The sequence below is a fragment of the Spermophilus citellus genome (genome assembly GCF_964194105.1).
Source record: "Spermophilus citellus genome assembly, chromosome: 2".
In the NCBI taxonomy this organism is placed as follows: domain Eukaryota; kingdom Metazoa; phylum Chordata; class Mammalia; order Rodentia; family Sciuridae; genus Spermophilus; species Spermophilus citellus.
Window position 1 is genome coordinate 38,826,350 of NC_138183.1, and position 15,213 is coordinate 38,841,562.

The following is a 15,213-nucleotide window of genomic DNA, read 5'->3' on the forward strand; positions in this document are numbered from 1 at the left end:
GTGTTTAGATACTGAAATATACATTGTTTGGATTTGTTTGCATTTGAGCTTTATGAAAAGGAAAACATTTTCTTGTGATGTTTCTGAGATTTGATAAATTATTGAATATAGCTATAGATAATTCTTTTTAACTGCTGTATAATAATATATTGTATGAATAAAACCAAATTTCTTCTCTAGTCAGTGGATACTTAGGTTATTTTCAGTTTTGGATCTCATGAACAGTTCTATTATGAACATTCTGTGTGCCTCCTGAAGTACTCATGCAAAAGTTTTTCTATTTATCAAGTAGAATCATTTGGTTGTATGATATATAAAGACTACTTATTAAGGTTAAACAGTTTTTCGGTGTTACTGATTTAACATTATGATTTTTACTCTGAAAGTTCTCCATAAATCTGTCTTTTCTAATTTATTGTGTTCTCTTTTTCCATACTTTTTTTTTCCTTGATGGAAGTAATCTGCTTCACTGTCCCACATGATTCTGCCATTTCAGTAAGAATCTTTTCTTTCTGCCAGGTTCACTGGTGCATACCTATAATCCCAGCAACTTGGGAGTCTAAGGCAGGAGGATCACAAATTAGAGGCCACCCTCAGCAATTTAGCAAGACCCTGCCTCAAAATATAAAAGAAAAAAGAAAAAAAGGGCTCAGAATGTGGTTCAATGGTAGAGTGCCCCTGGGTTTAATCCCCAGAACTGGAAAAAAGCAAAAAATATTTTTTTCTAGTATAATAGAATTGTATTTAAAAGTAGACATTAGCTTTTACTTTTTACAAATGAAATTTGCTGAAAGTGCCTTTTTAAAAGTTTTTCCAAAAAGAAATATTTATTTTAAAGTTTCATGGTGGGTCAGGGATAGCTAGTGGTATACTGTGTGCCCAGCATGCATAAGGTTGTGAGTTCAATCTCCAACAAATCCCCCCCCCCCAAAAAAAAAAGGCATGATGCATAAACCTTTTCAGGTAGAGATATTTTAAATGCTATTCAAAGCCACATTTTACTTGTTCATATATTTTTTGTAATAAAAGAAATGTACCTTTAAAGAAAATTGTGTGTTTTAACTGAGGATCAAACCTAGGGCCTTGGGCATGCTTGGCAAGGCTCTACTACTGAGCTAAATTCCCATCTCGAAAGAGGGATTTTAATTAACCTTTATCAAAATAACAAATATTATTAAATACTATAAAATCTATGTATAAGCAAGTGAAGCTTTTTTCCTTCTTTTTTTTTAAACAGGCAGATTTATTTTATTCAAAATAAGGATAAGGGTCATAGCATCTTAATAAAATGCATTAGTTTTTGATTTATGCATTATTAAGTTTATGTTGAATTAGTTTTTAAAACCTATAGTCAATGTACCCCCCTAGAATATGTTCATTTTGCCCTTCTTACTTATCTAACTAAAGCTCTTAGGATTTTCATTCTGTGCTTGAAGAGTCGAAAAATGTATTCTGCATGTGCTTGCTTGATAATGCTAACTACAACTTAGATTTCTATGGAAAATGTCAATAAGTTTCTCAAATTTTTTCAGGGTTAATTTTGTTTTTGATAATTAAAGAGTTTGTTTTAGGAGAACAGATTTTTTTCCTTTTAGATGCATATAAAATTTAATGATTTTTTTGTGTGTGTGTGGTGCTGGGGATTAAACCCATGTGCATGTGAGGCAAATACTCTACCCAACTGAGCTATATCTCCAGACCAAATGATAGATTTTTTTTAAGTGGTAAAAATGTTCTAAATTGGATTGTGATGATTGATGGTTACACAACTGTACTGAAAACTATTGAATTGACTACTTTAAATGGGTGAGTTTTATAGTATGTGAATTACATCATAATAAAGTTGTTAAAAATGTAATGATGGCCTAATAATCCTAGAGGGATTTATTGATCTTTTTTTTCCTAATTTTGTTTTGGTAATTGAAATATTTGGGATATTATATGGGTATGAGACATGAAAAACTTAAATGCCTTAGAATTTAGACCACTTTCCCCTATTTTTTTCTGATTGGAAAGGGATAGTATATGGATCTTAGAATTAGTTTTCTTCTCCCTATCTCCTTTCTCCCATTCCTTTCTTCTCCTACTTCATTCTTCCTCCTCTTCCTTTTCTTTCCTCTTCTCCTTCTCTCCTCTTCTTCCTCTTCCTCCTCCTCCTCCCTCTCCTCCCTCTTCTCCTTCAAAAGTGCTCTACCATTGAGCTACATTCCTATCCCTTTTTATTTTATTTTGAGAACAGGGTCTTACCAAGTTGCCCAGGCCATCCTTGATTTTGTAATCCTTCTGCCTCAGCCACCGAAGTAGCTGGGATTGCAAGCATGCACCACCACACTAGGTAGTTCTATATAGTAATTAAGGATTTTTACAAGTAATATTCATGGTAGCTATATAAGTAGGCAACAGTAGATTCTGATATCTAAGGTTTTGAAATTATAATAGCTGCTCCTGGGTTCATGTTAGTTATTAAATTGTCTCATACTAAGGACAGAGACTAAACTTAGTAAAAATATCCTAAGGACTGCTTCAAACAATTTTTTAAAAAGAATACTTTTTCTGAGTCATTGACTATATGTATACTTATTTCTTTTTTTTTTTAGAGAGAGAGAGAGAGAGAGAGAGAGAGAGAGAATTTTTAATATTTATTTTTTTAGTTATTGGCGGACACAACATCTTTGTTTGTATGTGGTGCTGAGGATCGAACCCGGGCCGCACGCATGCCAGACGAGCGCGCTACCGCTTGAGCCACATCCCCAGCCCCTCTTTTTTTTTTTTTAAAGAGAGAGTGAGAGAGGAGAGAGAGAGAGAGAATTTTTAATATTTATTTTTTTTAGTTCTCAGCGGACACAACATCTTTGTTGGTATGTGGTGCTGAGGATCGAACCTGGGCCGCACGCATGCCAGACGAGCGCGCTACCGCTTGAGCCACATCCCCAGCCCCATGTATACTTATTTCACTAACTTTTTCAGATTGATATAAAAATTTTTCACTGATTTAAATACTCAAATATTTCCTATTTTTTACTAGCAAATGTAATTGAGTTCAGTGGGGGAAAAAAAAAAGCTATGAAAAGTAGTATAATCATTTTAACTTGTTCCCAAAGTCCTAAAAAAGAAAAATCACTCAAAGTAAATTTTTCCACAAAATGGAAAATCCCTTTAGTTTTCATATGCTATATAAATTTAGAATAGTGACTCTATGTGATTTCATTTTATGTGAAATTCTACAAAATACAAACCCATCTCTAGTGACAGAAAGCAGATCAGTGATTGCCTTGGGCCAAGACAGAAAACAAGAGAGGCATTTAAGGAATGACTGATGAAGGTTTTGTTTGGTTTTTTGAGACCAGGGTCTCACTATGTTGCCCAGGCCACTCTCAAAGTCCTGGACTGAAGGGATTCTCCTGTCTCACACTACTCAGTAGCTGGAACTATAGGTTTCTGTCACCAGATGATTTGTCCTGGTTGTAAATTTTTGTTTTATTTTTACAAAGGTATATATTGGTCAAAACTCAGAGAGCCATATACTTAAAATGGATAGTTGATTGTGCATAAATTATATTTCAATAAAGTTGATTAAAAGAAAATTAAGACCACAGGTACAAAAAACCTATGTTTGCATTGTTTTTGCCTTTTGAGATATAGCATCTTCTAATATCTCCGTATTGTGAGGCATTTGCATCAACTATGGTAATGAAGGGGAAAAAAGTACTTTTAAAATCGTTTAGGTGAATGAGTGGACACTTTGAAGGAGCATGTTAGATTGTTGGATTTTATCCACATCCTAGAACATGAATAAATTTTTAAAACTTTTTACATAATTGTAAAGTTGTATATATTTTCCTTCCAGTTGATTTTCTCTACCATTAGTATAAGAAAGTTTGAATTTCTGCCTACTTGATTTCTTCCGAGAATCTAATTTTCTTTTTTAAAAAGCTTTTTAAAGGGCTGGGGTTGTGGCTCAGAGGTAGAGTGCCCGCCTAGCATGCGTAAGGCACTGGGTTCAGTCCTCAGCACCATATAAAAATAAAATATATGAAAAAAAAAGCTTTCTTAAAAATTGACACAAGCTGTACATATTTATAGGGTATCAAGTGATGTTTCAATACATGTATTCATTGTGTAATGTTCAAATAAGGGTAAGCATGTTTATCTCCTCAAACATTTATCATTTCTTTGTGATTAAAACATTTAAAATTTTTCTTCTAGCTTGTTTGAAATGTACAGTACATTATCATTATCTGTAGTGACAATACTGTGCAGAACACCAGGACTTACATCTAATTGTTACTTAGTAACCACAATGAATCTTTCCTTATTTTTACTACTGTCCTCAACCTGTGGTCGTCACTATTCTACCCTTAACTTCTATGAGATCATCTTTTTTAGATTCCACATAAGAGATCATGAGGTATTTGATTTTCTATTCTTGGTTTATTTCATTTACTTAACATCCTCCAGTTCCATCCATGTTGTTGCAAATGACAGATATCCTTCTTTATAAGGCTGAATAGAATTCTGTTGTGTACATATACATTTTCATTTTTTTATATTTATTTATTTATTTTAGTTTTAGGTGGACACAATACCTTTATTTTTTATGTGGTGCTGAGGATCAAACCCAGTGCCTCATGTGTGATAGGCGAGTGCTCTACCACTTGAGCCACAACCCCAGCCCCCATATATATTTTCTTTATTCATTAATCAGCTGATTGTTGTTTCCAGTTTTTGATTATTGTGAATAATGCTGCAGTAAGTAAACATGGAAACGCTGATGTTTCTTCAGCATACTGATTTCATTTTGATTGGATATGAATATAACCAATAGTGTGATTGCTGAATCATATGGTAGTTCTATCTCTAATAAAAAAAAAAACCTTCTATATCTTTTTCCATTATTGCTATACAAACTTACTGGTGTGTAAGTTTTCCATAAACTCACCAGAACTTATCTTTTCTCTTTTTTATAATAACCATCCTAACTGGGATAAGGTAATATCTCATTGTCGTTTTGGTTTTCCTCTGATAATTAGTGATGTTGAACATTTTTTCATATACCTTATTGGCCATTTGTATGTTGTCTCCTCCTCCTCAATAGAATCTTCCTATGTTGCTGAGGTTGACCTCAAACTCTTGGACTCAAGTGATTTCCTGCCTCAGCCTCCTATGTAGCTGGGGCTACAGTTGCATGCTACCACATCCAGCTTTTCTGTATGAAAAATGTATGTTTAGATCTATTGCCCATTTTTTAAATCAGAGCCATTGTGGTTGTTGCTCTGATTCTTTCCCTAATGCTCAGGTCCTCTCTGCTTAAGATTTATTGGGAATGCATAACCTTGATCTGAATTTACGTCTATGGGCTGCTACATGTAAAACTCAACTGATACCATTCAAAATAACTAGGGTACTAACACTTTGTGAATTGAAAATTAAAAGGAAAGAGGGAAGCATTTATACCTACTTTCATGTACAAAATACTTGGGGTAATCAAATAGCCTTCATTGCCAGGTATGGTGGTATACACTGTAATCCCAGTGACTGAGGAGATGGGAGGCTGGGACAGGAGGAACTTGACTATGAAGCCAGCCCAGGCAACTTAGTGAGAACCCTGGCTCAAAATTAAAAATAAAAAAGGGCTGGGGATGTGGCTCAGTGGTAAAGTATCTCTAGGTTTAATTCCCAGTACCAGGGCAGGGGGCGAGGGGAGTCAAATAGCCCTAATTGTTAACAGAAAATTTTTTCTATACAGGAGGATTCCATAAAGAATATATAGGATCAGAAAATCACCATTTTGCAACTCCTAATGAAATAATTAAGATAGGCATTGATCATCAATAGATGAAACCATTGTATTAATTTGGTTGAGAGAATTTCACAGCCAAGAGATCAGGCTGCAGTACTTGCTGACATTCATATATATTATGAATCTGATGTGTATGATGAAGCACACGCTAATACCTTTGAAGTATTTTTGCCAGAAATACAGAAGTTGATTCTAACATAGGATTTCCACATTTGGCCAAAACAAAATAGGGTAGTTAAATTTGAATTTCAGATAAACAATGAGTGATATTTTTAGTATAAATATGTCCCATGCTGGATTTAGAGACAAGGAAAACCAATACAATTTGCTAATGTGTCTGTCACATGTAGTGTTGTAATAAACTGTCCTGTCCTGATCCATTAAATCATATATACTTTCAGCACATATGAAATCATAATAAGATTACACCTTGCCATCATCTATGAGATTGGGGTTCTTCCCAGACAGTATCATGATATTTTAAAATTATAAGCATTTTGTTATATTTATTATATTTCTTTCTCTATAAAATGTGTTCTTCACTTTTAAAAAAATAAGATAAATAGTCCCCTGTTTAGAATATACTTGAGTTCTGTAACAAGTCAATAGAATAGTGAGGGGAGATGTGGGACTGCTGCTTTTTTTTTTTTTTTTTTTAATTATTTTAGTTGTCCATGGACCTTTATTTTATATATTTATATGTGGTGCTGAGAATCGAACCCAGTACCTCCTCACACATGCTAGGCAAGCACTCTACCACTGAGCCAAAACCCCAGCCCAATGGGACTGCTTTATTAAAAAAAAAAAAAGTCTTAAGAAATATAACCAACTATGTGGTACCTATTTGGATTCTGATTTGAACAAAAGGTGTTTTGTAAAAATATATTTTAAAATATAAAGATTCTTGAGATGGTTGAGTAAATTAGATTAGGGACTACACATAGGATATCAAGGAATTATTTTAAATTTTATTAGGGTTTTATTAAATTAGAGTTTTATAAGAAAAATGTACTTTATTTTTTTATTTTTTTTCTTTTAAAGAGAGAGTGAGAGAGGGGAGAGAGAGAGAGAGAGAAGAGAATTTTTAATATTTATTTATTTATTTTTTTATTTTTTTATTTTTTTTTTTTATTGGTTGTTCACAACTTTACAAAGCACTTGACATATCATACTTCATACATTAGACTGAAGTGGGTTATGAACTCCCAATTTTACCCCAAATGCAGATTGCAGAGTCACATCGGTTACACATCCACAATTTTACATAATGCCCTATTGGTAATTGTTGTACTCTGCTCCCTTTCCTATCCCCCACTATCCCCCCTCTAATATTTATTTTTTAGTTCTCGGGGGACACAACATCTTTGTTGGTATGTGGTGCTGAGGATCGAACCCTGGCCGAACGCATGCAAGGCGAGCACGCTACCCTTGAGCCACATCCCCAGCCCAGAAAAATGTACTTTAAAAAACAAATTTAGAGCTGGGGTTGTGGCTCAGTGGCCCAGCGCTTGCCCCTCACATATGAGGCACTGAGTTCAATCCTCAGCACCACATAATAATAATAATAATAATAACAACAACAACAAACAAAATAAAGATCTTGTGTCCATGTATAGCTAAAAAAAATATTTTAAAAAATTTAGAGGGGCTGGAGTTGTGGCTCAGTGTTAGAGCGCTTGCCTGGCCCTGGGTTCAATTCTCAGTACCACATACAAATAAATAAAGGTCTATCAATGACTTAAAAAAAAATTTAAAAAAATACATTTAGAGATGAAATGACATGTTATCTGGGATTTACTTTAAAATATTTCAGCAAAGGAAAGCAAGGATAGAGGAATCAAGTGTGGCAAATTCGGATAATTGAAGAAAATGAGGATAAAGAATATGGGAGGGCTGGGGATGTGGCTCAAGCGGTAGCGCGCTGGCCTGGCATGCGTGTGGCCCAGGTTCGATCCTCAGCACCACATACAAATAAAGATGTTGTGTCCGCCGAAAACTAAAAATAAATATTAAAATTCTCTCTCTCTCTCTCTCTTTAAAAAAAAAAAAAGAATATGGGAGTTCAAATACAATTCTACTTGCTTTTGTGTTGTTTAAATTGTTTACAGTAAAAATGTTTTAAAATGCTATATGTAGATCATTGTGCTTGTTTTGTCCCAGGCTGAGTTGGATCATATTGCTTTTGTCTTAGTTCAAACTATACTCCAAGACAGCCACCTTATTATCACCTCTGGAACAAAGCTGGCAATAAATTTAAAAATACCCTATCAGTTTTACAACAAATGCTGTAGTAGTCTGGAAAGAAGTCACATCTCCCAGGGATACTTAATCTATTTAGCAAACATTATTTATGATAGTGTGAAATGTTGTTTATGGCTATAACCAATAGTATGTGAAAATGCTTATGTTAAATTAAAAAGTAGATTGCAGTATTGTTACAAATACAATATTTTATACAATGAAGAAATGCTTTTTTAAATCTTGAACTGGGGTTTAAGCCCACAGGGGCTTTATTAAAGCTGAAATACGTCCTCAGCCCTTTTGATTTGTTTTATTTGGAGACAGGGTCTCACTGAGTTGCCCAGACGGGCCTCAATCTTGCTGATCTTCCTGCCTCAGCCTCCAAAGTAGCTGAGATTACAGGTATGTGCCATAGCACAAGGCTAGCATATTGAATTTTAAGAACATAAGCTAACTGTAGGACTCAGAAATTATGATACTAGGATATCCAGGCATTGAAAAATGCATGTTCGTCTTGTAGGAACTACTGATTAAGGGATGTAGTAGAGGCAATGATTTTCAGAGTTAAATTGGGAAACATTTAATATGTCACCAAGGGAATGAGTGTGTGGAAAACAGGATCTTAAAACAACCTGTAGAAAATGAGAAAACCATGTAACATAACCTATTCCTGTGGGTTAGGTGGAGCCATTTAGGGAATTCAGCTGCTTAGAAATAACTTAAAACATTGAGGGCTTATTCTATTCTTGAGTCTATGCTAGGTAGTGAAGGCTATAGAAACAAAAATAGCAATAGCTGTAGGAATAAACTACCATAACTTATTGGCCATTAAATGTGTAGCAGTGGTAGTTTATGCTGGTTTGACAAGTATTTTCTCCTTGAATCCTAACCCTGAGAACTGTGTGGCCCCTCTTGCATTCCCATTTTACAGTGGGAAACATGAGTTTCAGAGATATTAAATAAAGACAGGCATGATGTTGCATGCCTATAATACCAGCTGTTCTGAAAGCTGAAGTTGTTCACAACCTTCACAACCTCAAGTTCAAGACCCTGTTTCAAAAAATAAAAAGGGCTGAGGAGGAAGCTCTGTGGTAGAGTACCCCTGCATTCAATCCCAGTATCACCAAGAAGAGAGAGAGAGAGAATGCTAAGTAGGTAACTCAAGAAAGGTCACACACTTAACCTCCTTTATAGGATTGTTTGGAGGTTAACAAATACAAATGCTTAAAACTGTGCCTGGTATTTATTAAATGCTCAATAAATACTAGTTGCTATTATCATTACTGAAATTTATTCCCTGCTAGGGCCCACCTCCCCAGTTGAAAAAAAAATATGAATAATGTTTTACCTAGAAAAGACCAGTATTCTAGGTAGAAGAAATAGTAGTAAAAGGATTAGTGACCTGGTTTAGCACTGCATAGGGTGTTGGGAGTAAAATAGTAGAAGAGGCTTAGAGATGAAAGAAAGCTTCATGTTGGGGGGAAAGCTCTTGAGCTATCTTGAAAGGATAGGCATAACTTACTTCAGTAGGCAAAAGAAAGAGTGGGGAACATTTCAGACAAAGGTACCAGCATTTTAAAAGACATTGGAGGGACTGGGGGGTGTAGCTCAGTGGTAGAGCACTTGCCCAACATGGGTGAGGCGCCCTGGGTTTTATTCTCAGCACCACAAAAATAAAATGAAAAAGCACTTGAAGACAATGAAATACCACTTTACACCTAATCAAAATAATCCAAATTCAGAACACTGACCACACCAAATGCTGACAGCAACGTGAAATAACAGAAATTCTCATTGGTGGGAATGCAAAATTGCACAGCCCCTGTGGAAGACAGTTTGGTGATTCTTGTAAAACTAAGCATACTTTTTCCATGTGAACCATCAATCACTTGCCTTGATATTAACTCAAAGGAGTTGAAATTTATGTCTATACAAAACTTATACAGATGTTTATAGAAGCTTTATTCATAATTGCTGGAACTTGAAAGCATCTAAGCTGTCCTTCCATAGGTGAATGGGTAAATAAAACTAGTACATTCAGACAATGGAGTGTTTTTAAGCAGTAAAAAAGAAATAAGCTATCAAGCCATGAAAAGACTTGGAGGAAACTTAAATTTATATTGTTGTGGGGACAAACGAAGAAAGCAGGAAACAGTTTTATTTAACTGCAGCCAGGTTCAGAGGGCACAGCTTTTGCTGTAATCAATCAATCAATCGAGTTCAGGTAGTTTCAGAGTTTTATACCCAGCATGAATGTAAGGGGAGGGGCTCAGAAATTCATAGTCTGCAGAAGTTTACATAAAAGCAGCTTTTTCTTTCACTGTTTTGGGCAAGTTAACCCTTCAAGGATAACCCCTGAGAAAGGGAGAGCTTTTTCTCTTTCTTTCCTTCTCCTGCCAGTTGTTACCATGGAGCCCAGTTAGTAACTTATCTTAAAAATGTAGACATCTCTGGGAAGCCCCACCTCAAGGCCAGAGGTCTTGTTTGCACATTTTTACAAACTACTATACTGGTTATTTTGTGAAAAACTAGTAAGGGGGTGTCCAGCACCTAGAGTGCTGGTATCTTCTCGGCAGTGGCCAAGTAAAACAGAGACACAAAAATAGGAAGTTTATCTATATTGAACTCTTTTGCAGAGACTCTTTTGCTGACAGTCCCAAAATTAGCCAAGGTGAAGATTTCTAGAGAAGCCCAGTTAAGATTTTTCTGTGATGAAAGGGGGTGCCACTTCAATATTATTAAGTGAAAGAAGCCAGTCCAATAGGCTACATACTTTATCATTCCTACTATTTGACATTCTGGAAAAGGCACTATGGAGGCATTAAAAAGATCAGTTGTTGCCAGGGGATTGAGAGGCAGGAAGGATGTGTAAGCAAAAATAACCAAAAACAGGAGTAGACCTTACTGATCAGCAAGCTGTCTTTATTAGGGAGCAGTGGAATGGCACATGGCACATTTCAGAGGAGAAAATGGTGACTGGTTACAAAAGGGGTCTGTTTTTATAGGTCTTAATGAGAATTAATCATAGCAGAATGTTTAGTGTGACTTAATCATTAGAGACTTGGGACATGCTGGCTGGGCAGTCAGGAAACTAGTTGTGCAGGTTAAAAATCTAACTCAGGAAAACAGCTGTAAAAGCTGGAAACTCATTCTGACTCAGAGAAACAGTTTTAAAAGCTTGAAACTCATTGTTAACCTGGGATAAAAATCCAGAGCCCATTTGTTTACCTTTTTTTCTCCCCCAGACCTACAGTCCTTGGGAAAGAATGAAAGCCTAAAGCCCAGGGCATAATGTTTGCTTTCCTTCCTCCTTCCACCACTCCCCAGATCACACTGTCCTTCTTTTCTCCCTGGGGGCTCTCATTTTCCTTTTCTGGGGGAAGTTATTTTTCATATCCTTCAGGATGAATAGTCAGAACATAGGATTTTTAGGGCACTGAAACTATTTAGTATTTTACTCAAGATAGTAGATACATGTCATTATACATTTATCAAATTCATAGAATATACAACGCTAATGTAAAATTAGACTTTGGTGATCATGTGATGATCATGTGTCACTGTAGTTAAGCTACACATGTGGGGCAGCATATATTTAGGAAATCTCTGTATCTTACAACCAGTTTTGCTGTGAACCTAAAATTTTTCTAGTAAGTAAAATATAATAAAATTTTTTAAAATGGTACATTCCTATAATCCCAGCAGCTCGGAGGCTGAAGCAGGAGGATTGCAAGTTCAAAACCAGCCTTAGCAACTTATCAAAGTTCTAAGCAACTTAAGTGAGACCCTGCCTTAAAATAAAAAATAAAAAAGGCTGGGATGTGGCTCTGTGATTAAGTACCCCTGAGTTCAGACCTTGATACTCCACCCCCACCCACCCCCGCCCCCATCACCCACGCCCCCACCAAAAAAAAAAAAAAAAACACGCTAAGTGGTATTGTTAATTATCTACTGCAATGTAACAACCTACCCTAAAATTTAGGGGCTTAAAACAATTATCATTTTATTTGCTCACAGATCTTTGAGTCAGATTTTTTGGGCTGGGCTTAAGTAGTTCTTCACCTCATCTCATCTGTGGTCTCTACTGTGACTGTAGTCATCTAGTGGCAACACTGGAGCTGGATAATCTAAGATGGTTTCTCCTGTATATCTAGCTTTGGTGATGGCTGTTGGCCGGACTTTTTCACGTAGCAGTAGAAAAATTCTAAGAGAGCAGTAAAAACTACAAGGACTCTTGATATGTGGACATGGAAGTCACACAATGTTGTTTCCATAATATTCTATTGGCCAAAACAAGTTGGCTAGCCTAGATGCAATGAAAGGACAAATAGTCTCACTCTTGGTGGAAGGAATTTTTTTTTTTCCTAGTCCATTTAGCCTTTTTTTTTTTTCTGGGCCCAGGATGGAACTCAGTGCATGTGTTCTGCCACCGAGCTAAATCTCCAATCCTCCATTTAGCCTTTTCTTTAGCTTAAGTAGTACTTCCTCCAGAGTTATTTGAGCTTCTTTGATTATATTTATTACCCTGCCCTCAACTCTGTTTCTCCTAGCGAGGAGACAAAATATAAATTCAAATGAAAACAAAAGTGTTACCAGTTACTTAATGAATTGAATACCATTTTTTTAAAAAGTGCTTTTAACTTGGGGCTGGGGTTGTGGCTCAGTGGCTGAGCCCTTGCCTAGCATTTGTGAGGCACTGGGTTCCATCCTCAGCACCACATATAAATAAATAAAAAATAAAAGTACATCAATAACTAAAAAGAAATATAATATATATATATATATATATATATATGCACTTTAAATTTATTTTTTAATATTCTCATGAACTTGAATTTGATTAACAATGCTATAGAAAATTACTCAGAGCCTGACTTTAATAGTAGACTAGGATTATATTTTACTACCACATCATTTGTATTTAATCAAATATCTGTTGTTAAAGTGTTTAAACATTTTAATGTGTAACCATTTAAAATCTTGACTTGTAGTATTAATTTCCTAGGTAATGATTTGATTCATATTTTGTACAGATAGACATTGATGACAACCTTTTAGAATGATTTGAAATACTGAATTAGTTGATTCTGAATCAATGTTGTTTTTATTTCTGAATAACTTTTGCCAGTTCTTAATAGATACAAATGCACTTGCCTCTAAGTTATATTAATGTAATCCTCCATGGTCTGCTATGTAATTCTTCTTACTATTCTGAAAGAGTTCTTAGCCTTTGTTCATTAATCATGGGAAACAGTTGTGCGACATGCCTTGACATTAAGTAGAGCATCTAAAATTAGTTCTGCTACAGTCAGTGGTTGAGAACAAGGTTTCCAGTAGTTTGTGACATGTGTTAAGTAGACATTGCAAGGTTAGAAGGAACTACCAAGAAACAAGTAAGTGACTTGGGTTATGTGTATGGCCATATACTTAAATAAATATATAATTGACGGTCTCTTTTTATTAAGTAGATGGATAAATTACGTCTATTGCTACAGAGCCTTCATATGTTATAAAAAACATCTTTACTTCTATACTATGCTGTTTAATCAATTTCAGAAAAAATATATATCTATGAAAAACTTAAGAGCCAGGCATAGTGGTACATGCCTGTAATCCCAGTGACTCAGGTGGGTGAGGCAGGAGGATTGCAAATTCAGGGACAACCTGGGCAATTTAGTGAGAATACTATCTCAAAAAATAGAAAGGGCTGGGATGTAGCTCAGTGGTAGAATGCTTTTGTGTTCAATTCCTAGTATTGCTGAATAAATAAATGAATAAATATGTAGATAAATAAATAAAATTGAGAAAATATGACATTTTTCTTCATGTTTTTTTTCAAGTTTTATTTTTTAAAGGAATAATTGTACTACATGTATTCTATTTTAAGTGAAAGACTTTTTTTCTTTTTTTCTTTAGAATTTAAAAATCTTCACAAAAATGGCATCCTGGTTATATGAATGTCTTTGTGAAGCTGAACTTGCACAGTATTATCCTCATTTTACTGCCCTTGGCCTTCAGAAAATAGATGAATTAGCCAAGGTCACAATGAAGGACTACTCCAAATTGGGAGTGCATGACATGAATGACCGTAAACGTCTTTTCCAGCTTATCAAAATTATTAAGATTATGCAGGAAGAAGATAAAGCAGTCAGTAGCCCAGAGCATCCTCTTCAGACAAGCAGCCTGTACATCAAGTCACAGGAATTCAGATCTGGCCCTCGTAGACAATTACATTTTGATTCTCCTACTGACAACAAAAACAGAACTGCCAGCAACAATGAGTTTGAAATGTGCAATATGTCAGATTCTTCTGGAAATGAACAGAAGTCCACTTACCTAAAAGTGCTAGATCACATGCTATCAGATGATTACCAGTACCACGCAAAAGCAAGAACTCTGAATGCCACAACTGCTGATTCCTATGTGCAAACAGAAACTAACACTTCACTCTTTTCATCAAATTTCTTTTCTCCAATACTGGGAAATTGTGATATTCCCATTATTCAAAGAGTCTCTCATGTTTCAGGATATAACTATGGAATCCCTCGTTCTTGTATCAGGTAATAATTTGCTTTTTCCTTTCTTTTTTTTTTTTTTTAAGGGAAAGTAGCCTCAGGCAAGGGAAAGTCTCTCCTTGGCCAAAGGAAAGCAACTACTTTTTATTTACAACAGATGAATGTCACATAAAAGTGATAAGTGAACAGCTTTTGCATCAATAATAGAAATACCTGGATGTTGGGAAATTAATGAGGAATTGGAACTTTCTGGATGGGAGAAAGATATTGTTCATGTGCCAGTATCTGTTGTTATTCTTCTAGCAGACCTATTTTCATTATTATAACATAACATGATGCGTCTAGTGCATCTATGAAAGTAAAAATAGTTAACTGGCCTTCTTCAATAGGAAAAACATTATACAACTCATATGATTTTTTTAGGGTATCAAATTCACTTAAACCAACCAGGAAACTTATAGCTTAGTTAAAAATAAAGAACAAAAAATTAAGTAGGTCTTTGGAGCAGTTAGTTCATCTGCACACATTGAAATACCCTGATTTTTTTTTTTTTTTTTTTTTTTTTTTTTTTTTTTTTTTGGTGCTGGGTCTTGAGCCCAGGGCCTTGACCATGCTAGGAAGCACTTTTATCAATGAACTACATCCTCAGTCTGTGAT

The 15,213-nt window shown here is 35.2% G+C and overlaps 1 protein-coding gene across 2 annotated transcripts in view; it reads left to right on the forward strand.

Annotated features, from left to right (window-relative positions):
- Positions 1 to 15,213, forward strand: part of KIF24 (kinesin family member 24) — a 69,651-nt gene that overhangs the window by 8,050 nt on the left and 46,388 nt on the right. Inside the window, exons 1-2 of one of the 2 annotated variants that reach the window (XM_081281015.1) lie at positions 13,344 to 13,434; positions 13,958 to 14,601. In XM_081281015.1, the coding sequence (XP_081137141.1) occupies positions 13,979 to 14,601 (623 nt within the window). In that variant the 5' untranslated portion in view covers positions 13,344 to 13,434; positions 13,958 to 13,978. Of the gene's footprint in view, positions 1 to 13,343; positions 13,435 to 13,957; positions 14,602 to 15,213 lie in introns of those variants that run through there. The other variant, XM_081281016.1, reaches the window with a different exon arrangement.